This window comes from Embiotoca jacksoni, unplaced genomic scaffold (assembly GCF_022577435.1).
Source record: "Embiotoca jacksoni isolate LCO1_2020_lvr unplaced genomic scaffold, fEmbJac1.0.p SCAF_7, whole genome shotgun sequence".
Taxonomy (NCBI): Eukaryota; Metazoa; Chordata; class Actinopteri; family Embiotocidae; genus Embiotoca; species Embiotoca jacksoni.
In genome coordinates, this window is record NW_027185425.1 from 19834862 (window position 1) to 19860249 (window position 25388).

A 25388-nucleotide genomic window follows, 5' to 3' on the forward strand; every position below is an offset into this window, starting at 1 on the left:
ATACTCAATTGGGAATTTTCTTATGTCACCTTCTCAATAATAGGATATCTGGTTCACAAAACTCCTTTAAACCGAAAGAATAATTATACTGAGTACATTTTTGTGTTTAAAATAAAGTGACTTTTATCATACTAAGATGCTCCGACCTGTTTTCTGTTCTGAAACACAAACTCCAGGCAGACCACATCACCCCTCTGACCTCTTTTCATTTTGAGTCTCTCATTGATGGAAGAAGCAGTTCATATGACAAGGCCTCCTGCACCAAGATATGACAAAGTACTGTTATTACTCCATTAGACGTTTCCTCTCAAGATGTTTGTGTTGGACTTCCACTCCAAAACAGCAACCGTTCTCCACCGTGTTCTCCCCCAAGTGTTGTTATCATCTCTCAGCTTTTGGTTTGGATTTGGATTTGTTCTTACTTCACCTGGAAATAATGGACCTTCCATTATTTCTCAGTGAAAGGTTAGGGTTAGGGTACAGAAAGTACCCACAGAAAGTGGGACAGATTGGACATCCAGTATTTGTGCTGATAAAAACAGAAACACTTCAAATCGTGAAAATGTCAGTGTTGTCAATAACAGGCCATTCTAATGTAGGTCGAGTGGACAGAGGGGGAAATAGCTCTGTCCAGAGGTGGTAGGTGTGGGAGCCGCGTTTTCCTGATGCAGCATGTATTAGTGGTGTTACAGTGTGGAGGTTAATAGAGGTCACTGAACTTAGTGCACATTATTAGAGGTGAATCCATGTTGTGGCAGGGCTCTGCTGGACTGACTGTAAGTGACAGAGAGAAGTCTCACAATGGACATCAGGGCACTGACATACATACAGTATGATGGTCAATGGGGTCCTGCTGGACAAATGCTGCCATTTTGGTGTTTTAGAAATATGCACATTAGTCCTTTAGGTTTAGGCACCAAAACTACTTGGTTTGGTTCAGGGGAAGATACAAGTTTGGTTTGAAATATGTACATTACTTTACAACATTTTTGTAACTTAAACACGTTACCTAGGTTTACTTAAAAAAAAGGACATATTGCCTTTTTCCTCGTGACTAATTGAAACACAGCTTTCCGTGGTGAAACTCCTGGGTTTGTGCCATCCAACCATCCTTGATATCCTCGGACTTTGTCACTCTTTCTACTCTGTTATTTGCCCTCCTTCTTCAAATTGGTGGTCAGGGCACAGATGTCAAAGGGCACTTTGTGTGTATCTGTGCGACACCAGTGGCTTTGACAAAACATTAGTATTTTATGCCCTGGGTGCTAAATCAGACTATGATTTTGACCACACAGTGTCATCTATAAACTGAAATTATTATTCTTCGAGCTGCACATAAGCAAATATACACAGCGTTCTGTGTTTCTCTTATACTTGTACGAGTGTGACTTTTATATTCACAAGGAGGCAGTATCATATTTATGTCAGCATTATATATAGAAAAAAATTAGGAAATGATAATCAGTTTCACCCTGATGAGATTATAAACAAACTACTACAATTACTTTGAAACTAATGTGAAAGAATTATTATTTACCAGCAAAAAAGAAGAGGACGTTGACATGATGGGCAGCGATATAAAGCGTCTTCATGTGGACTTTACTTAAAGAACACCTGTGACAGTAATGGGCTGAAATGAACAGCTAAAGACAAAACAGAACAAACCAGGATCCAAAATCCTGTCAGGAAGTTAGCCAATTAGCTTGCTCGATGCTCAGGTACATGTGCATGTAAACTAAGCAAGAAGCTAATGTTTTATCATTATTCATATGCTAATAATCTATTCATAATGATTTGCTATAATTTATCTGTAGTGATGACTTTGTTTTAGTTAACTGAGGGGACTTTCTGTCTCTTTCAAAGGGTATTTTTGGAATCATGGTGATGTGACTCAATCTGAGCTGGGAAACATGTGTCTGTGTGTGTAACGTGAAGAGGTCAAAGGCCAGAGGCCAAGGTCATACAATTGTTTTGCTGGAAAAGACTTCTGTTTCATAATTGTCTGTCCATGGTGAGGAACGGAGAAGACCATTGGACTATGTATAACGGACCAGTGGTACGGGACGTTTTGGTGACTGTACTCTATATAAGCAAGTGTATTTGTGTCATCAACAGTGAGTTGGTTGTAAACCTGTGTTATGCTGATCAACATGACGTTTACGGGCTGTGTGGGTTTCCTCTCAGTCCAAAGACATGCAGCTTTGCTACTCTAGATTGCCCGTAGGAGTGAGTGTGACTGGTTGTCTGTGTCTATGTTTCACATTACTTTGTTTTTAAATCTGTGCTCAGTGTTTTTGTGCGATAACTGCTATGCTAAGTGCCATGCTAGTTTGTTGTGATATTGTATCTTAGGCAATACAAATTATTTAAACTCACAATCTCTGAGCGAGCTGGGGCAAGGAGAATTTTGTCGGGCTCCCAGAAAAGCTTGGACTGGCCCTGGTGTGGTCTGTTCACACGGCTGTGGTGGCACTCTGGTCCATTTACGGCAGCGATTGCTGGAGTGTCAAACAAGCAAAAATAACTTAAACTGTAATGAGGAGCTGTGAAAAGTCATCACATAGGTAGTCTGTTGTCCATGTAATAATTTATTGTGAGACACATCACATGTGCAGCAGTGAGATCACGCTGTGAAGGTCCTTTCAGTCTGACTGCTGTAGCATTTGGAGTTAGTAAAGCACTACGCCACAGATCCTATCCTCTAATCCTGAGTGGGGCAATTTAACACCAAGCTGCATGCGGCTTATAGCTAAATACTCTGCTTGTTTCGCTGCCACTCTCGGACCATGATTTGAGTGACTTTGAAGGCAACATATTTTGCTTGGCTTCTTCCCTTGTTTTCCCACTGCCTACTATCTGAGTGTCTAGGCTCCATAATGAGAGTCTTTATGTCACAAAAAATGATGTGACTCAGTTGAAGAATCTAAACTTGCTCCCCCACTGTCAAAAACATATTCATGTCAAGAGCTGGTTAGTGTTTTTGTAGCCATATTTCACACAGTCCAAAGAGAAAAACAAAGAATTCCACTTATAAATACAAATATTGCAAGGAGCTTATGCAAAACTGTGTCCAAAGACACTTTTTTAGCTGTCATAAACATGCATTGAACTATACATCGGACTGAATGTGCCAAACATATGCCATTATCTGTTACCATTCAGCATTATAAATGTTTTTACCCTAAAGCAACTGTAAAAACTTGAACACAAATTTTAATTTGAATGTGCAGTTTCCGTTCAGCTTTTCCTCGTCAGTTCATCACAATTTGCATAAAAATATTGGGAGAGCAACCTGACTGCTGTCAACCAGCCACAGGGACTGTCTGCGTCTGAGTCAGGAGCTTCACACACAGACAGAAGTCATCCAGAAGAATTATCCAGAAGGAAAGTGAACTCAGACTCAGATAAACAAGGGTGTCTGCGTATTTCTGTCTATCCTGCATGTGATTAACGGAAGAAAAAGACTGGCTCTCATGTTTGTGTTTATGTGGGACAAAAACAAATGGGGAGAAGTGACATTTCTGAATATTATTATTAAGGTTTTGCCAATGAAATGTTATATTTAAAAAAAAAAATTCAGATGACAGTCAATGAACATTATTGAACTGCTGAATTTGATGCATAAATGGCCGCCACTGCAAGCGATGGTCAACTCTGCCATCCAATAGATAGCTGTATGTTTAAACTACTATGATATTATGATCAAGTTTCTCTACTAAAGCAGAAATAATTATCTATTTAATCATCTCAGCCAAGAGTTTTTGTTCAACGTTTTTTTCAGTGACTCATGGCTGGTGTTTTGTAATGAAAAAGGGCTGCAACTTATTATAAGTTACTTTGTTCTTTAATCTATTAGTTGCTTTTTAAGTTAATGATGTGTTTAGTCTACAAAATGTCAAACAGTATTGAAAAATGTCCATTACATGATCTTGTCGATCTCACTCGTGAATAGAGCCTTTTAGTTACAGGTTGTAATTCAAAACCGTCACTTTGATTTGGAGTTTCACAGGTTTCAAATTTAGCACCCAATCCAAACATGGAAAATCTACCTGAAACCAACATGCATACATTCATTTTCAAAAGAGAGAGACTCAGTCTGAGGGGCACCTGTACACACACCTGACCCAAACAGACCCGAGGGTATTTCAACCTGATCCAAAGTCTGTTGTGCCAGACATACATTAACAGAAACAGAACACATACATGAAATTATTTATTTATATTTATCAAAGTCAAATTTATATGACAAATATGAAGTCATATTTCCATCTGGTCTTGGTTCCTCAGAACTTGGTGAATCCTTGAAGACCTCTAAATCCCTGATGGACAAGACCAGCCGAGAGCAAAGTATGAAAGCATAGCATTACATGTAATTCACTAATGTCTACTTTGTGTAAATTTGTGCTTTGTGCACAAATGTACGTGTTTTTTTTGTGTCCGGTTTGAGCTGCCTGAAGAAAAACACTTGCAGCCATTGTGAATATAGTACATGTCGTTGTATTGCCTGATTACATTGTATGAACAGTATGTCCCTTTTCTAGCTGGATTTATAAACTACTTGCAATGCATCACCATGCTCCTCAAGTAAAGTGTAAGTGAAACAGTTTCTCAGACTTGAGAACGTTTTTCTGGAGCTCATGAGCAGGCAGAGCTAATTGGACGGATAGAGCTTAATCAGGACAACAGCACTATTGAGGACAAGGCTATTCCATGCAAAGCAGACAGCAGGATGCTGAGGGGGAACAGGAAACAAAAGACGGAGCCTGGTGACTGTTGCCAGCACTGCTCGTACAAACAAGGTGATGAGCGAGCTGGTTGACTGCCTCGGGGTGTGAACATAGCACTGCTAACTTGAGCGTTCGTACCCAGTGATGACAAAAAGCAGACACACAGAGGCCAACGCGGAACCTGAAATACGTTTTTAGCTGTTAGGTCTGCTTGTAAGCGTGAAAGGCCGAGATAAAGAGCTGAGTCTGTAGATCTGTGAGTGCGAGGCAGGAGGAGAAAAGGCCTCTTTCCTCTGGAGCCTCTGTGAGAAATGAAACAATATTGTGGCTGGCTTGGCTCCAGGCTCAGCAAGGGGATGGACAGCTCGGGGTGGCTTCAAGTTTATGAAAACAGCAGCGGATGTAGCTGTGATAGATTGTCTTTGAGGGTTTCTCCTCAATTCTAAAAAGGGGGCTTATGTCCCTTAGTGCTGGTGTTAACATGCTGCGCCTCCCCTCTTTATTGGCATCTTATCCGGCACTGTGCTTTCCTGAGCCTGTTTTTATACCAAACCCCACTAATTACACCATTATGTAATGACCCCGTCTTTTGGCCCTGATGAAATGAGAAATATAAGGCTCGGCATATTAGATGTCAGAGTCCTGACAGAAGCACTGTTTGTCTGTAAGCTACTTGCCGCTCGCAGCATATTTTTCCAGTCATGTTGACGCTGATGATAAAATCACATATTACGTTAAGCATGTTTTCTTTTGAGCTAAAGCTAGAAAATATGTCAAGATTAACAGTTACTGTATCTTCCTGAAAAGTGTTTCCTTTTTTCTGCCAAAGCCGGGGAGCGATAAGGCTGACAGACTGTATGAAGGGGATTGCTCAAAGCTGTAATCTACATTTTGGATACTGAAGCTGTTTAAAATGGTCTCTAGCTTCCGTTTCTTCAGATTAAAATTTAGCTTGTAATGTAGCACATGTAGTGGATTTCATGCATGGTACTTCATTAGTTTCGTTTAAATCAAACAAAAACATACAGTTTGTTTTAATAATTTAAAACTTTTTGGATTTGAAATTGAGAAAAGTCAGCGCATCATTTATATGGATTCATTATGTCAATGTCAGTGTTTATAAAATGTGGCGGGCCTGTAGTGAGATGACAACAATGTGTTGCTATCCTGCTGTTCATAATGCAGTGATATATATTTTATTTTTTACTTATTGGGACAGAAAATACTCTTTGGTAAAAAAAAAACTGGAAAAAACTCTTTCTTTTTTTTTTATTCCTATAGTCTATCATAATTAACAACAACCACTGCTGCATTTGGGACGCCCCATGATGTCCCCACCAAAAGTGCCATAATCAATAGGAGTACAGGAAATCACATGCAGAGGCGTGCCGAAGTGATAGACAGCCCATACTATCCTCTTCATGTTGTTTATTTCTGGTTTTGTTTTTATTTTTTTTTTTTTTTTTTTAACCTTTTTAGATGAGACAGCCAGTATTATAGATATCACTTCAGACCCCATGTTTGTGTACATTCTTATTTCTGCTAATTTGTCTTCACCAGCTGGTTGCCATGCGTAATGTTCAATGTCTTTTGGCCAAATCACAGCCTGTATTATCACCTGATCTGATACAAGGATCATTTTATCAGACAAAAAAATAACCTGGCACAAGACTCAGAAAAAGGATAGATGGGTGGAAGGTATGTCAACATATGCTGTGTCAAAGTGATTCTAGTTTTGTGAATCTAGAATAAATAGACTGAAGAGCAGGTTAGGTAATAAAATGATTCCATCCAATGACACCATTTAAATGATGGATGTAACAATGAGTGCTGATGCTGATCATCCCTGTATTTTGACTGTCTGAAACTTTGATGTTGATGAGCCGGTTATTCCGTCCTACACAGCAAATCTTTGGAGTGAAGTTAGTTAGTTAGCTCAGGATACTCTTTCTTTCGCTGGACGTTAAGGATCATCATTCAGTGTTGTACAGCTTTTTTTGCTGTATTAGCATTTCCCAGCATGCCTTAGTTATTTCTTTGAAACATTTGAGAATAAAGCAAACAGATTAAAGCTAAGTGATGGGCAGAACTTATATTTACTTTTGTTAAAACATGCTGTTTTGGAACATTTCAATGAAAATATAATGATACATGAAATGGGGCCGTGATTCAAAAGTGTACAAGGTAGAAAGGTAAATGCCGATCACAGTTGCAGACATTCAGCTTGTAGCATGTTACTCTCGTTAAATCTTCATGCAGCACTATTTATGTATTCGTTAAAAAGAAATGTCATTAAAATGTTGTTGTATGAAAGGCATTGTTAGCTGTAACCTTCTCAGTGTGATCAAATTTGAACTCCATAGGTGTCAAATGATGCTAACTTTAAAGTGTTGCCTGTTAACACTGTGGAGGAGTTCAACTCAAGGTAAAAGTTTAATTTTACTTTTCATGGGACTCATGTTTTAACTCCCACTAGGGTTCAGTTTGTATTAGTTGAGTGTATTAGTAACATGTACGCTCAAATAGAGATTGTTTGAGAATGTCATTCCAAGGAGCAGAATTTGCTGCGTATGAAAACATACAGATAGAAAAAAAACACTGCCAGTATGTTTGTTCACTGTAGTTAAACTGGATAAAAAGGAGAAGAGACTCTCTTTGTGACAGTGAGTAAGTACTTCCAATCAAAACTGTTAACAGTACAACTGGTGCAACATAATAGCTGCATTGTTATATTGTGTCTGACAACCAAACCAAAAGGACCCTGTCTGCATAGCTCTGTTTATGACATGGTATGATATGGAACAGTTGCTTCAATATGCTCATTGTTCCTCATGCTGCATTTTATAAAAATGAAAGAATCTATATCCTCTGCAGTGATTGTGGCTTGCAGTAATCTCTGTACTACACAGTACAGCATACATGCTGTACCTGCTGGAGGAGGTATGTCCACACATCCCACCGCTGACGGAGGAGTTCATGTTGGCTTGTAACAGTATATCCCTCCGAAGTTATCATCACAGCCATACGTCTGCTCGTGTGTGTCCTGCGGAGACAGTGGCTATGGTCGGTTTGTCACACTTAGCATGATTAGGAACAGTTTTCAAACATTTTCCCAGTGTGCGTCTGTGTGGAGATAATAATAACAGCCAGAGGAACCGGCTCAGCTTGGACACCTTTCTGAGCCTGTTGCACATGTGCAGCTATCTGTGCTTGAGGACAGGAGCTCACTGGAAAACATATCGCTCCTCATCGTTTTAAAGAGCCATTTTGTATGTTTTATCCCAATAATTCAAACCATTTCTATAACAGCTGTTTTCCAACATATACAATACCTTGATTTTACCTTCCAAGCAGCACTTAGTTTCAGTTCATGTCTAGCTTTGTAGTGTGTCAGTGGTTAGCTAACCCGGTTTGAAGCTTATCCCTGTGAGACGTCAGAACATCACCGAGCTTCGAGCACCACCTAATTCACTGAAACGCATGGAGACGGAAACTGTTCAGTCCAAGTGTGCTCAAATTTGCAGGTGTATTTGGATTTTTAAGGTGGAACCCCGTTCTGCTCTGGCATCTTGACTCCAGCTGAGTTGGCTTGCTAATTCATTCAGTACAGCGTTGGCCACTTCTTTCAACAGCAAATAGCTTTCAAAGCCTCCTCATAAAGTTGCTAAATGTTGCTACATGATGAAATTCAATTCAATTCAATTAAATGTTATTTATATAGCGCCAAATCACAACACAAGTTAAGGTAAGAAATAATTAGCATATGTGTGATATCATTGCATTGTATTTGCATTCTGCCTTCTGTTGGACCACATCTGGATGCTTCCCCAACTCTCTGTGCTCACATTTACTGTAGTTTAATACAGCCAAACTCCCAATAATATAGTTCTCATTTACATGTTTGTGTTTCTGTTAAAAAGTGTGTAAAATACCGCTCATTAAGACAACATGTTAACCAGCAGTCACATTGAAGCTGCTGTTCTGCACTGCTAAAATTCTAATTTAATATTGACTTCATCATAATAATTTGTTTGTTCATGAATAAGCTCATAATACTCATGCTGAGTCCAGTTTAAGCTCAAACGTAGTATGTGTTGATTGATGTCTGTCTAAAAAACAGGTTGTAGCCATCTCCCACCAATAGCCTAAATGTTGTAGACTGTGGTAGATACTTAGCTCTCAGTATAAATGCAAAGTGAGTTTGTTATTTTATCAACGTTGTACTTTTTGCCGAGTGCCTGCTGTGAACGCACACATATGTTGGGTATTGGGACTGACCCATGATGTTCTGTAGGTCAGGCCTGGCAAAGTATGCCATCAGTGGCTGCTGGGTTGGAAAGAAGTGGGCAATTAACGGGTAGAGAGGGTCTTGAGTGTCGAACAAAAGAATGCTGTTGGTTTCTTTTTGGTAAATGTAGGTTTGGCTCTTTCAAAGAAATAAATGTCAGGATACCTCAGCCTTTAAGATATATCTCTGGTGATTCCTAAAATTTTATGGAAGTGCAGTACTTGATCACTGGAGCGCTCCTTTAAAATGTTTTTCAGTTTAGTTATGGCAATTACACAAACAAAATAATTCCTTTCTCTATTGCTGATCATTGTACCTTTGCTTTACCTTTTTTGTCTTCCAAACAAATCAAAAACAACAGTGTTCTGTACTCCTGTATGCAAAAATGTTTTTCCAAAGAACAGAATGGGAGATAATGAATGTGTATTCATCCCGGATATTTTCTCGAGTGCAGGCACGTGTGTGCATGAAGTGTTTCATATGCTTCTTTCCGTGTTTCTTTGTACTTGTGTGACCGCTGGTGCATGTGAATTAGTAAAGCGAGTTGTACTGGAGTGTCTTCGTTACACCTGATACTCACAGTGGGTCCCAAGACTCCCAGCTAGAGCAGCGCTACGCTCAGCATGAAACACCCAGCTCAGCTGCACGTCTACCATACCGAGGAAGCTCTCTTCATGTAGCATAATGAATAATGCACACCATGAGAGGAATAAAAACATTCATAGCTCCTGTATGAATAATGAAGGGAACGTGTTTGTGCAGTTTGTCTGATTGGGTGAGATTCTGTCATATTTTGTGTCCCTTAAGGGTGCAGAGACTGCTCACTTTGATTTCCCTGCACCTGAAAATGATGCAGAAATGATTTTGTAATTGATCCCCATGTGACTGATGAACAATCAATTGTTGTCAGAGCCCCTCCAGCCTCAGATGGATGATACTGTCAATACATGTATTGCCATTCAGGTCTATTGACCTTTCTCTGAGACATGTTAGCACCACTTGGCCCGGTCATTAGGGCTGTGATGCAGGTGCCAGGGGTCGGCATCAGGGGAACCTCCATCTATCAGAGGAGCTGCTAAACCAAGCGGAGCAAGAATATAGAGGATGAAGATGAGAGAAAATGAAAGAACAGAAATATAGAGATAATCATAAAACATACTGTGGAAATACTGATCTACACCATAAAATACAGTAATTATTCATGGAAAATTGACATTTTCAACTGGGATTTGAACAAAAAGAATTTTAAATTCCTACATTTTGAGGGCATGAATCATAGCTGACTTTGTCCAGCCTAGAGCTCTTTACAGTAAAACTGGTCTTAAAGAGACACGAGAATCTTGTGCAAACCCAAGACAAACTCATTCTATTTGAAAAAACAAGAGGAAGACCAACTGCACAACAAACTGGATCAAAGACTGAATATAAAAATGGATAAAGTCTCCAGGTCTGAAAAAGTGAGACCACTCCAGAAATTCCTTTATTGCTGAGGGCATTTTAAAACATCAACTTTTCTGATGAAATACTAAGTCAATATATTTTTTTCTACTACAGTCACAAATTGGCTTTTATATACTTTGCAAAAATGACATTTGTCCACTGATTAATGATGGAAGGATTAAGTATTTGTGTGCAAAGTCAAGAGGGAAAACTAAACACATTACTGCGTATTTATGTTTGTGAATAGACGTGAACGAGTTTTTTACTGATATTCCCAACTATCATAATGTGCTATTCTAGAATAACTAAATTATAATTACATAATAGTAATTACATATTCACATGACATCCGGTAGAATTTGAGTATAAGTGAGTATATTATAAATTATGTTAGGTTTGTGCATATATTTATGTATTTTGGTTTGCTATCAACACCAAATGAATTCACATCATCATGCTCCTAATATAACTGTATGAGTTTTTCGAAGCAACTGCAGCACAAAAAGATCCAGCTCGGCTGTGGATGGAGTAAATAATGTAAACACAGATGACTGAGTACTTCTCACTGTGTGTGTTGCAGTGCCACGTGTGAACAGCTTCATCAAACTTTCCACACGCTCTAACTTTCTGTTTTCAATGTCTTCTATTTTTATTCAGCTTGTGCCCAGTAACTGTGGTTTCAACCCACTACAGCAGCAGGAGTTTCACTTCTAAATTAAGCCTTTTGAATTTTTCTTGCATTTTGTCTTCACGCTGCAAAAGAAGAAAGGAGATTGTTCAGAAGTTACAGCATCTGCAGAGGAGAGTATCTGAGCAGTGTTGGGGAGGAATTACACGTAATTAAATTACAAATTAAATGTAACTGATCACTTAGTTACTAAAGAAGATATGTTATCAAATTACAGTTACAATTCACCAACCCGGTATCACAGGGAAATGTGAAATAGACACGCCGGTCAATTGCAACAAAAATTTGAAATAGCCACGTTTTGGTGAAAAGCCTGTATGAATAGTATAATATTCATCGGATGCACAGAAATGTCTTATGTCTAGGTCTGGACAGGCTCCTTTCATTTGGCAGTATGTACTCAAATTGTGAGCCTTGATTTTGATTGGTTGTCTTGTTTGAATTCACATCGCCTCTCGTGTGCCAATTACTGTGCATTGCAATAAGCAACCACGGCAAAGCATTTGAGATATTTAAAATAAGTCATTCAATAACCAGTGTTGAAAAATTGGGCATAATGCCCAGCTGTATTGATGGTTCTCACATCACTCAGCATGGAGTTAACCTAAATGTAGACTTGGTTTGAGGTTATGTAAAAAAAAAAAAAAAAAAAAAAAATTTCACTGCAGTCAGTTGTGATCTTTGTTTTGATGTTCCAACATCTTCTTATGTGGTCTAAATCTGGGCTGTTACTTTAAAGCATTAGCAGGACCTTGATCATTCGGATGATTACATGTTAATTGGATAGTTAAGTACATTTTTTGGTAAATACTTAAGAGCAACTGATCAACAAACCAGTAACACATAAGCTTTGTCTAACTGGCTCACGTCTGCAAAAAGGCTCTCAGTACTTACTGCAGTGATTAGGAATAATTTCACACAAAGGTACTAAAGAGGCTGTTTACTTGTTGAGAGCAGCAAAACACTGTCATTATAAGATAAAACATTCAGGAAGAGCACAATAGTTCTGTTCTTGAATGGCCTCTATTAATTGTTGCTTTTATCCGAGCAACTTAAAAGGTCCTTCCTGGGTTTGTCTCTTTTCTTTCCACTTACATCTCATTTTACAAGGTTATTTTATCAGTGATCAATTTGAACAATTTAACATAATGTGATACAAGATGAGAAGAAGTAAAGCAGAAACTTGCCTCGAAGGTCAAATGTCTGATTTGTGGCTGAATGAACAATCGTGAGCAAAATGTCCGATCATCAGTCCAACATGGCGGTATTTGTTCATCACAGACTGTCAGTTTAATCTTTAATCTTTGGCTGTCGAAGAAAGTCTGCTGCAAAGTTCAGGCAGTGTTAGAAATTTAGGACCAAATTCTCACTGAATAATGCTGTTTTGTCCGATCAGAAGACAAAGTGAAATGACATAGTAGATAAAAAAAAAAAAATTAAATAAATAAATAAATAAATATATATATATATATATATATATATATATATATATACTGGCCAGTACAATATGTCGTTGTGAATTTTTAAAATAAAATATAGTTAAGGCAAAGATGAAGTCACAAATGCAAACACAAAACAAAATGATGTAAGGAGAAGGAACAAAATACACATACTGAGTATGTGACACAGATCAAGACCAAGATTTTATGAGAGCTCTCTCATAGCTTGACATACCTCTGACATTAAAGTGCTAAATTATCACCACTATTTTATTGTAATAATTAGGTAATCAATCAGTAAAATAATCACATTTTGGATTGTATTCTCAAAGTTTAGTAAGAAACCTCATTCACACATCTGCTAGCAAGCTGTTTAATAAAAGCATGTTTCATACAACAATATTTGTTGTTGTTGTTGCAGTAATTATGTTTTTAGGTGCCTTTTTAGCTAAATTGACAATTCTGATCGAAATATTCGATTATCTTTCCAACATGGCGGTCCTTGTTCATTACAGACTGATGATTGAAGCTTTGGCTGACAAAGACTATCCGCTGCAGAATGGCTGAGATGGTAGAGGGTGTTATCGACGCTATCATAAGGTTGGCGGTTTGGTCTCCTGTTCCACATGTCCACATGTCCAAGTGTCCTTGGGCTAGTTACACTGAACCCTGAATTGCTCCTGATGGCAGGCTAGCACCTTGCATGGCAGCTCTGCCGCCATTGGTGTGTCAATGGGAAACAGTGTAAAGCGCTTTGAGACCGCTAAGTGATAAAGCGCTATATAAGTGCAGACTATTTACTATTCAAACAACACCATATCCCATTTTAACAGGCTAAACTTCAAAAGTCAACAGATGATGCATGCATGTATTAACAGAAAGCAGCCATGGACTAGAATTCTCTCAACATATACAAAGTTTAGGCCAAAATACTATGGAAATGGGTGCTGCCATCTTGTGCTGGTAACATAATTTGCAACCTCGAAGGATGGAGACGTCATATGAAGGTCCCGTCTCCTGCTGCTCTGCCCAAATGTGACACACACTTCATGCAGTCCAATCTCGACTGTCATGGACACTAAACATTGTATAGATAAAATGATCTGTAACTGCTGGGTTGCTAGTATTAGTATTCAGTATTTTCCCCATATATTGGCTGTGCTCTTGGCTTGGTAATATGAGCCGGGCAGGAGGAGGGACCACTATACCAAGCTGTCATATCCTTTCTATAGTGACAGGAGTGATCACTGAAGTTTTAGACAGCAGAGATTACCAAGTGAAAGTTGAAAAAAATACTTTAGAGGAGATCTGAACTGAGTTTCTTCAGACATGGACGAAAACTAATTCAAATGTTAAAGACTGCATTTAGGTGATTTGCTTGACTACCAATTCAGAGGGCAGTAAAATGAATAACTGAATGAGAAATAATGTCTGCAGAAAAGTTTAACCTAAACTTCTGTCGTAAAGCAACGTGACCAATCCAATAATTCTCTGACTAATGAAATGTGTTCAGGTGCATCCTGGTAGAATACTTTGTAGTGTCAGTGGTGAAATTATCCTACTTACCTGGAAATTGTGGAGACAAAGAACAAAATGATTCATGTTGCTTTACTTTTCCAGTAAATGCTTCTTTGCAGTATAAAAGCAACGTGCAACAATTTAGTGTCAGCCAGGCCTTCAAACCGACCTCTCTATTTCTCTCAAAGTTTCAGGACTGAGGTTTAAACAAGCCTTCACCAAATGAGAGGAGAACTTGCTGAAAGTGTGTGTTTCCTCTGTCCCTCTTGAGTGAACTTGTTACAGTGATGTGTGGTATGGCAGCAGAAAAGGCCAGGGTTAGACAAGCCTGCTGGAGCCAAACAAGCAGCAGCTCTCGTTTCTGCTGGAAACTGCAGCATCTCTTATCTCCCACTGCTTCAGCCTGTTACTGAGACCTAGAGAGCCCCCCACCCCCACCCATAACTCATAACGCCAGATGACTCCTTACACACAGGAAGCACTGGATACAATATTAACCTCACAAAAAAACTTTGTATTTAACCATGTCTTCAGTGATGGAGAGGTTACTTTTGAAATTATAGGTTACAGATTACTACTGTAGTTAACCTGTTGAAAATGCAAAAGACTGTCATTGTTTTAATTGCTTCATCAAAGTCATATAACTTATTTCAATTGATTGCTTTTTGATTAATTTTCACGCAACAAAACTTTGAGTACATCCACCAAAACAAGTATCTGCAGTAGATCACACCTGACTGCAGTGAAGGAAAAATGTTTCCATGTCCTCAAATCAAGTCTGCATTCAGGTCATCACCATGCTGAGAGACGGTAGAACTATCAACAGGGCTGGGTGTTGTTCACTATTTTTTGACGCTGGTTCCTGAATAGCAATCAGTATATCTCCGTCTTATCCATCGACATGGCCAACCACCTTGGTGTGGTTGATTGAATGGAGCCTGTCTAGAAGTATACAGAAGCCATCCCTCCACAGTGAAATTGATGCAAAACAGCACAACCCCTTCATAATCACCATTTTGAATAGTAACTGGAATTTAATTACATTTTACATTTTTACAATGACATTCATTTTGTAATTTAATTACATGCATCTAGGCACTTCCCAACACTGGTTGTAACATATTTATCATTGCAAGAATGAACTTCCAGGAAGTCGCTGCACCCGACCAAGGAATAGTTTGACTCATTACAATGTGTTGCTTCTGAGAAATCAGCTTTAGGGCTACTGGTATGTGTTTTTTTTTTTTTTTTTTTTACTTTGGACAGAGCCAGGCCAACTCAATCCTGAGCTCTACATGTCCACTTGGGTAGTTGCGGCCTCAAGGTTTGAATCAGGTCTTAGGGCTGAAATATCATTGAGGAAGACACTGAACCCCAACACTAATCCCCTCATACAGTGCATCTGGAAATTATTCACAGCACTTCACTTTCATGTTACAGCCTTATTCCAAAATGGATTAAATACATTTTTTTCCTCAAAATTCTACACACAATACCCCATAACGATAACGTGAAAAAAGTTTTTTTGAAATTTTTTGCAAATCGATAAAAAATAAAAACCGAAAAAAAAAAAATCACATGTACATAAGTATTCACAGCCTTTGCCATGACACTCAAAATTGAGCTCAGGTGCATCCTGTTTCCACTGATCATCCTTGAGAAGTTTCTACAACTTGATTTGAGTCCACCTGGTAAATTCAGTTGATTGGACATGATTTGGAAAGACACACACCGTCTATATAAGGTCCTACAGTTGACAGTGCATGCCAGAGCACAAACCAAGCCATGAAGTATAAGGAATTGTCTGTAGACCTCCGAGACAGGATTGTATTGAGGCACAGATCTGGGGAAGGGTACAGAAAAATTTCTGGAGAATTGAAGGTCCCAATGAGCACAGTGGCCTCCATCATCTGTAAATGGAAGAAGTTTGGAACCACCAGGACTCTTCCTAGAGTCGGCCGCCTGGCCAAACTGAGCGATCTGGGGAGAAGGGCCTCAGTCAGGGAGGTGACCAAGAACCCGATGGTCACTCTGACAGAGCTCCAACGTTGCTCTGTGAAGAGAGGAGAACCTTCCAGAAGGACAACCATCTCTGCAGCACTCCACCAAGCAGGCCTGTATGGTAGAGTGGACAGACGGAAGACACTCCTCAGTAAAAGGCTCATGACAGCCCACCTGGAGTTTACCAAAAGGCACCTGAAGGACTGTCAGACCATGAAAAACTAAATTCTCTGGTCTGATGAAACAAATATTGAACTCTTTGGCCTGAATGCCAAGCGTCATGTCTGGAGGAAACCAGGCACCGCTCATCACCTGGCCAATACCATCTCTACGGTGAAGCATGGTGGTGGCAGCATCATGCTGTGGGGATGTTTTTCAGCGGCAGGAACTGGGAGACTAGTCAGGATGGAGGGAAAGATGAATGCAGCAATGTACAGACATCCTTGATGAAAACCTTCTCCAGAGTGCTCTGGACCTCAGACTGGGGCGAAGGTTCATCTTCCAACAGGACAACGACCCGAAGCACACAGCCAAGATAACAAAGGAATGGCTTCAGGACAACTCTGTGAATGTCTTTGAGAGGCCCAGCCAGAGACCAGACTTGAACCCGATTGAACATCTGTGGAGAGATCTGAAGATGTCTGTGCACCGACGCTCCCCATCCAACCTGATGGAGCTTGAGAGGTCCTGCAAGGAAGAATGGGAGAAACTGCCCAAAAATAGGTGCCAAGCTTGTAGCATCATACTCAAAAAGACTTGAGGCTGTAATTGCTGCCAAAGGTGCTTCAACAAAGTATTGAGCAAACGCTGTGAATACTTATGTACCGGTTATGATATGGCAGTATTTTAACGGACCCAGACACTCCCTGGTTTTTACGAACCAGGGAGTCTTTATTTTCTCCAAACAACTGACACACAGTAGGCAGAGATAAACAATGTTCAAGTCCGTATGGGGCCGGAGCCCAATGTTCAGCGGGGAGACAAGTCTCCTCTCCTCCTGAGCCAGAAACAGGCTTCATAGCAGACTGCGGCTGGCAGGCAGGCACGTAGTGGGATGTGGCTTCGCTGGGGGAATCCCGAGGTCCTCCACAAGCAAGCGGTAGGCTGACGTAGCTGGGTAGGCATGGCTTCGCTGGGGAATCCCGAGGCTTCTCCATAGCGAGGGCAGGCTGACGTAGCTTGGTGGGAATCCCGAGGTTCTCCACCAGTGCAGCAGATTGGTAGGATCGACTGTGTGACGTCCGTGACTCTACACAGGATGGCCAAACCTTCGACAGCTGATCTCCGAGGAACGAACTGGAAGGTTTCTTCGTACAGGTGATACCCGAGGCTCTACACTGGACGGAAAGGCAGGGTTGACTGTGTGACGCTCGAAGCTCGACACAGGATTACCAAGATTGCAGCAGATGATCTCCGAGGAACGATCTGTAATCTTCTTGTTATGAGGTGGTGTTTACCAGGACCCAAATGCAGGCTCACAGACTTGGGTATCGGTTCCAAAATACAGTCTTTATTTCAATAAACAAAAACAAACAAACAAACAAAAGGTGGCACCTACAGCGTCCACTTGCTTCCAAGTCGGGAGGGCAACTCAACCGACTGATCCAGGGAGGCGCAGCCGGCAGGTCACTGGGCAGACCAGCGGACAGACCAGCGGACAAGACCGCTGGAAAAAACAGAGTCTATATCCTCCGAGTCGGGAGGGCAACTCCACCGACTGGTGACTCCGACAGGTAGCTCTGCAGGTGGAACAGGAGCCGGAGGAACGGGAACGGGAACAGGACGGACGGGTGACGGACGGGTGACTGGCGGTCCTTGCGGTGCACAACTCGCACTCGCAGTATCTCGCCGTCGTCTAGCTGTTGCTAGTAGTAGTAATACTAATGCACCGACAACCAGAGGAGTGTAGGGGCAGGGTACATATTAGTCTGGGGAGGTGATCATGGAGATGCAGCACACCTGCAGGTGGTGATCTGGGGTGAGTGGCTGCAGCTGCTGGGACCGGTGAGGGGCGTGGCCATGGGAGGTGAGGAGAGGAGGACACAGAACAAGCAGACAGGGGACTGAGGGGACACAGGAGGAGAGATGATCGGGGGGTAAAATGGAGGAAAACAGAGGAAAACAGGACTCCTGACACTTCTTCGTTCTGGTGAACGGCAGGTAAGCAGGAAACAAAACGGGAGTCAGAACCAGAAGAGACAGACAGACTTACGGGACGTGCTACCATGCAGGTAAACAGGCAGACTGACGACGAGCAGGTGGGAGACCGGGGTATTTGTATCCAGCAGGGTGATCACGGAGATGAGGCACAGCTGTGCTGACGGAGAACGGTGAGTCAGAGGGCGGAGCTCGGAGGAGGATACTGTGAGGAACACAAAACAAAACACAAGCACGTGGCAAACAATAACAAACAGACAGGGAAATGACAGCACACATGAGGAGAGGTGATCGGGAAACAAATAGAGGGAAACACAATAGGATCAGACAGGAATCCTCACACGTGTTATATTTTCGTTCTTTATTTTGAATAGTTTTACAAAAATTTAAACAAACTTGTTTCACTATATCATTATGGGGTACTGTGTGTAGAATTTTGAGGGAAAACAAATATTTTATGCATTTTGGAATAAGGCTGTAACATAGCAAAATGTGGAAAAAGTAAAGCGCTGTGAATACTTTCCGGATGCGCTATGATTATGTGTTATAAATAAATTGAAGGTACTCTCGACAAAAGCATCTGTTTGGTAAATACAATGTAATGATGACAAATTTATTCCCACATCGATTGCATGTATTTGTAGCTGTTGTTCAAGACATTTCCTCAAACCATAATGAAAAAGATTGTTTATACCCATGCAGGTATTAACATTTATACAGTACCTGCACTGACATTTACATCTGCGATCTCTCTTTCTCCAAGAAAGGACATTTGTTGCTGTGATATTGTTTTTGGACAGTAATCATGTTTTTATCCAGGGTTATAATGCCTCTTTCTTCCTTGTTGTAGTGGTTATTACGGTTTTCCATGCATGTTGACAGACCTGACACGACATGTAAAAATGATGGATTTGGATGCAGCCGTATCATTCCTACACTCTCTGAACCCTCCATGTTCACCCATCATATTCACAGACCTGAATGCTCTGAGTGGCCCAACAGATCCAAATCCACTCCAGTCACAGTCGACGCTGAACATTTACACCTTGTATTAACAAATTTGTATTACATTTTAATATCAGGTTCCTGTCTTCCTCAACAGTGTGCAGCACAGAGCCAAGATGCTATCTGGTGGTTGTTAATTACAAAGTATAGTTGCATATCACATTAATGGCCCCCTGACTGCAGATTAGAGCGTTATGAGGACCATTATAGCGTCGCAGTTTATAACTCTGTTAACCAGAATTCAGCAGAGGCCACTGATCACACCCCGCTCATCTTCATCTGTGCCTTCAGTCGGGCAAAAGAGACCTTTGCATGAGAAACTTGGGGTGGATGTGCAAGCTGAGAGGAGCTGCAGGTGATATAAAGACAAAATTCTCTGCTGAGGATAATATTAAAAATCCCCCAAACCCAAGGGAATGACAGTGATGAATGAATGAGTATCATTTTAAACAGATGAACAAAGCTGGTAGAGTTACTGTACAGAGTAAAAGTTTTTTTTTTATTTTAATCTCTTTTATTTTAATCTGCCAAAAGGTTTTCTGTCTGTAAATATGTCCAGTACTGGGTGCTATATTTCCGTATGTCCGTCAGTCATCTTCATAAGGAAGGACATGTAATTGTCTTCATCACTAAACGATTAATTCATTTGTACTACATTGAATGTACGTTACCAGGTAGTAAAACAGTGAAATGCTCCATATAATGTATGTATTTTTGGGTGGGTGTTGAAGCTCTGCCCCTAAACTTTTAACTTGTTTCAATCAAGTTTAATGATGGATGACTGAAAATAATTTTTCAGAGAGAATCTATCAGCTTTAAGAGAAACTTCACTCATGTGATTTTTTTTGGGGGGGGGGGGGGGGGGGAGTGGTTTATAAAGTACAACTGTAACCATATAATCATAAGTCAATAAGTTGTTATATAAAGACAAGTCTAGATGTTGCAGCCAAGGTTGAGCAAACTGTTGTAAACTTGGTTGGGCAGTAGAGGCATTTGCTCTGCTCTCCTTCTAATTTTATCCTCTCATCCTTTATACTTTCTCTACTACTGTACTTTTCTATTGTTCTCTCCTCACTGACCCTTTTAATCAAACTATTATTTGTTTCCACAATTACAGTTCCAGAACAAAATGTCTTAACGTTAATGTGCGTTTAATGTGTCCCAGCTGTGGTGTTGTGTTCTTATTGGTGACTACAGTGAGTAATAACTTTAATATCAACATTAAATGAGGACATTAATGGATCCCAACTTTACACAAAGCTAGTGAGTGGAATATTCTCAGAATGTATGAGAATTTTGTATAATATTGCAAAACTTTACAAAAACTGTCACAATTGACATATATATTGATATAGCCCAAGTAACACTCATATTACATTCTGAGTCTGTATTTTTTGGTACATTGTAAAATGATGAATACGAGACAGTGGAGTGTTTCCTATTGATTGTACCCACTGAAGTTGAGTAACGGTACAACAACACCACCTGGACAAATCACACAGAGAACTGCAGTACACCATAATACCAGAACTGATAGTAATCCATCCATCCATCCATCCATCCATCCATCCATCCATCCATCCTGTACCTATACCTATACCAGCTTTGAATTTAGGTGAAGGCTTGGTCGACTGTGGACACGTCCATCAGAGGGCCATTAGTAAAAATAATGGAAATTTCTTAGGTTTTGTGTTTACAGCTACTCACTAATGATTATTTTGGATGGAAGCGTGTGATCGCCTCTCGTACCAATTTGTTTTTCATGTATTGTTTTTCTATCAATGTATTAGATTGGAGGCATTGTGAATGTGTTCCCCCCCAAATACTACGGAAAATCAGAGTATCAGTGAGGATAACCAGGACAAAAGTGGTGGACCCCCTGACACAGTGACACTGCCAGTGGCAGACTGGCAGTGATACAGCAAAACTAAAGGCTGAAATCTGAGTCAGTTTGGTTCAGGGATGTATAAACTTTCAAAAGTCTCTAAGGGTAGTGAGAGCAAACAGATGGTTGGGCGACTGTAAATCATTTGTAAATCTGACATTGTTTGGTGTTATGGACAGTGATTGGACCGCTGGATTCCAGACGAGCTGGGAGGTTGATGTTGAATGGATGTCTCCTGGTTGTACCTGTAGAAGCCATTGAGAAGGAATAGGAAATGAGCAACAGACAAATACAAATAGACAGTTTTACAACTTGGTATGTCCAGTCAAATCCCCTGCATTTCTCATGAAGTGAATAAGATCGGATGTCTAATCATGAGTATATATAATCTGTAATCTTCATCATCTACTGTCGGAGCTAACCGTTAGCTAATGTGTGTCTGTGTTACAGTGTTAGTGGAGCAAGCTTCTGAGTGTATCAGGATAAAACTAAACTCCACCACCATGCATCTCTGGAGTGCTGAGGTGGCACCGCATCTGCTCCAGACACACTAACTGCAGCCAGGAGGTCACCCGATGGCCTCGCAGCCGCTCCTCGCCTCAGCTCGCTCAGTGCTCAGCGCACCCTTCGCCCATCGCTGTGATGAAGACCGCCAGCCGCGCCCAGCCACGCAGCAGTCCTCCACTGGTCCAGATGAGGCGCTACACCCCCGGGGTCTACCCTTTCCTGTTCCCATCGGTCATCAGCTCCCTGCCTCAGCTGCCGTCATCATCACCTCAGAGACTGCAGATCCAGCAGCCGTCCAGCAGCGGCAGCACACCGTCGCCTGTTGGTGAGTTCATCTGAGCTGCACACTTATGTGCTTATATGTTTAACTCTGAACCCAGGACTATTTTCAGGGTGATTTCACTAACTTCACTTTTTAGCTCATATCTTGGTCACTGTTGGGGCTAACCATTCATACTATATCTTGTTTTTTTCAAGACGGTCCAGATTATTCATCATTCAAGTTGATAACACTGAGAGTTTTTTTTTTTATATTAACCTTTATATCGAGCAAAAAAAAAAAATCGTTTTATGAAATTGTTATGTTTTTACATGTATTTTACCATTAAAAAAAAGTCAGTCAAGATATATTTTTATGGTTATGTGGAGGAGATTATCTAGAATCTGGTAATATATGAACCGTGTTTGTGGGACACTAATACTGAGCAATTGGAAACATATGTGCTTAGTACCTGATAGAAACTAAATATCATGACGTACTTCCAAGGGTTAACTGACTGAATAACTACAAAGATGTGTCGTCACATAAGAAAATGCAGTGAAAGGGGTTTGTAAGTTTGCTTTTGAAATGAAAACCTTATTCAAGCAAGATATTTAAAATACATTTTAACTGTGGAGGATTTTCTAACACAATAAAGTCTGTTCATGTTTAAAACACTCCTGGGTCTAGGCTGAAAAGGGCTTTCGGTCTTTAAAGGCAGATTTAAATCAAGAGGACTAGCCAGGTATCGTTCTTTACAGTCGGAGCTAATCAGACAGAACATGATGATAAATTCTCAGACAGCAGTGAATAATCCAGACAGCTGCTGAATTATTTCCTCACTGCAAGTGGCCCCTGGTGTTTCACACTGCTGTAGAAATATTTTGACACACTGATTTGTGTTGCCTGAGCCAGAGCTCTGCTGTTTTCAACCTTCAGCTCCACATATTTACTCTCTTTCGTTCCCTGCCGTCTATTTTTTTCCCCCAACACCTAAAAGAAAATCTGCTTCGACATGAAAACCGGCAGGCGGGTTCACCCAGGGGGGATTCTTCTCCCGGCGAGGAGCTCAGGTGTGCAGCTCTGTGTGCTGCTGGACTCTGAAGTGTAAACAGACACACAGAGCAGCAGGAGGTTTCACACTGGTTGTTTTTGTGGAGCAGAAGTTTTATTCCTGTTAATTTATCTCTTTTTCAAATGTGGAATTATGTTAAGCAAATCCAAATTAGAACTCTCTATAAACTCTTGAACAGTTTAGACCTTTATTTTTATTTACTGCATGTTTTACATTTATTTGTAGTTTCCATTTTAAAAAGCCCGCCTGTTTTCTGATTGGTTCATGTCTGGAATTTGCTGTAAAAACAAACTCAACATGTTAACCCACAGTCATGCTGTACTTTTATCAAACATACAGTTTTTATTGAATTCATTTGTAGTCATTTTTAATTTCTTTGTTTCTTCAAATTATTTTTAGCTGTTATCAATGGTGCACAAATTTTACACATTAACAGCCCTGATATATAAAATATTACCTCAGCTATTTTAACAAAGTTTCATAGAAGATGTGCTGAAGGTTAGTCAGTACATCTAGTAGGCGGGAGAGAGACAAGTCCAGAGGGCTGTTCATTTTCCGTCTCTTTATAGCCTGGATTTGTATGCAAATTCCCTTCCTCGCCCCCCTGAGCAAATTCCATGTTTTGTTGATTTGGTTATTTCATTTTTAAAATAGACAGCTATTGTGGTATTTGCAGAGTTTGGACAGCCTACTAAGTTAGTAACTGCCTTTAGTCTTTTTGTCCCTAATTGATTAATTTTCAGCCACTCTGGTGTTGTTGATGTTCAGGTGAGGGCCGCTTCCAAAATTTCAGCTGGTGTTTAATGAAGTTCATGGTGGACATGGTGGAGGTTTGCTTTGGATGCTTGTCCTGTTATAGAAACCCACGTTCTTTTCAATTTCACTCTCCTGACTGGCAACATGACATCTGCATGTAGTATTTATGTGCCACTTGCTGCCACACAACCACAAAGCAGACATTTTCACCTTCAGGCTGAGCAGTTGTTCTTTTCTTCATTTATTGCACTGTTTTTTCTTCCGACTTTTGTTGATTGTGGCCAAAGAGCTCAGCTTTATCCGTCCACTTATTAAAAAACCTGGACGAGCAAGATGTTTCTCTACAGATTTCAGACAGACTTTTGTGATGACTCTTTCATGTTGACCCTACTTGTGCATCAGTGCTGCATGTGAACGTTGCACCACCACTTCAGTGTCAGCTGAATCTTCCTGCAGCTTCTCTGCAGTTACGTGGAGGTTTTGTCTTCAGCCCACCAGACTTACAGCTTTATTTTAAGGTTTTCTTTCTCTACCACATCTGGTGCTGACTTCCACAGTTTCCCTTGACTGCCAGTTCCTAATGACATTTTCGGATGGTGGAAAATTAAGCCCGACATGCTTTGATATCTTTTAATGGCCTTCCTCTGCTTTATCAAGTGCAGAGATTTTGCAGAGTTTTTCACGTCATAGTTACTGTTTAAATTTTTTCTATTTGTAATTTTAAAAAATACGAAGAAACAGATGATTAACATTTGACTGCACATTACAATTGAATGCAGGAGTCAAAGAAATTGGTCACAGGTGCCCAGACTTTGGCCTAAAACTGTATAAGAACACAGACATGACTCAGAGACAAAAAAAACAACAATAGAAAAACATAGTCAGAATAGGTTTTGTTTAAAAATACCACTGCACACAGACAAGTTATTGGATTGTAAAGAAGAAAAGAATGTCAATACATTAATGTGATCGCACCTTACTGACTGGGGCAGGACAAAGTTTAGACATGAAACGTGCAGCTTCATCCATATAAAAAATAACAACAACAACAAAAAGAAGATAAAAAGGGAACAGATGTTTTCTTGTCCTTCCTTTTCTTTTGGTGTGTGAAAAAGACTAAAGAAGAGACTGTATTATTTACAATATTAGAGACAAAGAGACAAAAGAATAAATGTGAGCCTGTCTGATACAGATGTCTGAAAATGTCTGAACTTTGGATGTGAAAAAGAAAAATCAAGACGATGAAACAGACGGTGAGGTGATGAGTGCTGCTTATGAGTGTTATTTTGTAGATTCACGCAAATGATCGCCGTGGCAGTGTCCCTGAGGGACGCACTCAAACACACACTGTTGTGGGTCAGTGGTCAGGTTCGCCCTGCCTGCTGTCTCCCACTTCAGCTGGGGATTCACGAAGAAAACTGAACTGTACTGCATACATCACACACCTCCTGGGAGCCCCAGTGGCCCAGTCAACACTACTGAGGGATGTGTGTGTGTGTGTGTGTGTGTGTGTGTGTGTGTGTGTGTGTGTGTGTGTGTGTGTGTGTGTGTGCGTGTGCATGTGTGTGTGTGTGTGTGCATGAGAAAGATAAAAAGAAGAAATAAAGATGAAAGAAATATTATAATCAAGCGCACGCCCAACT

At 40.4% G+C, this 25388-nt stretch overlaps 1 protein-coding gene across 1 annotated transcript in view; it reads left to right on the forward strand.

The window, feature by feature from the left end:
* Positions 1-25388, forward strand: part of LOC138214491 (retinoic acid receptor beta-like) — a 195437-nt gene that overhangs the window by 48306 nt on the left and 121743 nt on the right. The window contains exon 2 of the mRNA XM_069176158.1: positions 21599-21980. Coding sequence (XP_069032259.1) covers positions 21791-21980 — 190 coding nt within the window. The 5' untranslated portion in view covers positions 21599-21790. The remainder of the gene's footprint in view (positions 1-21598; positions 21981-25388) is intronic.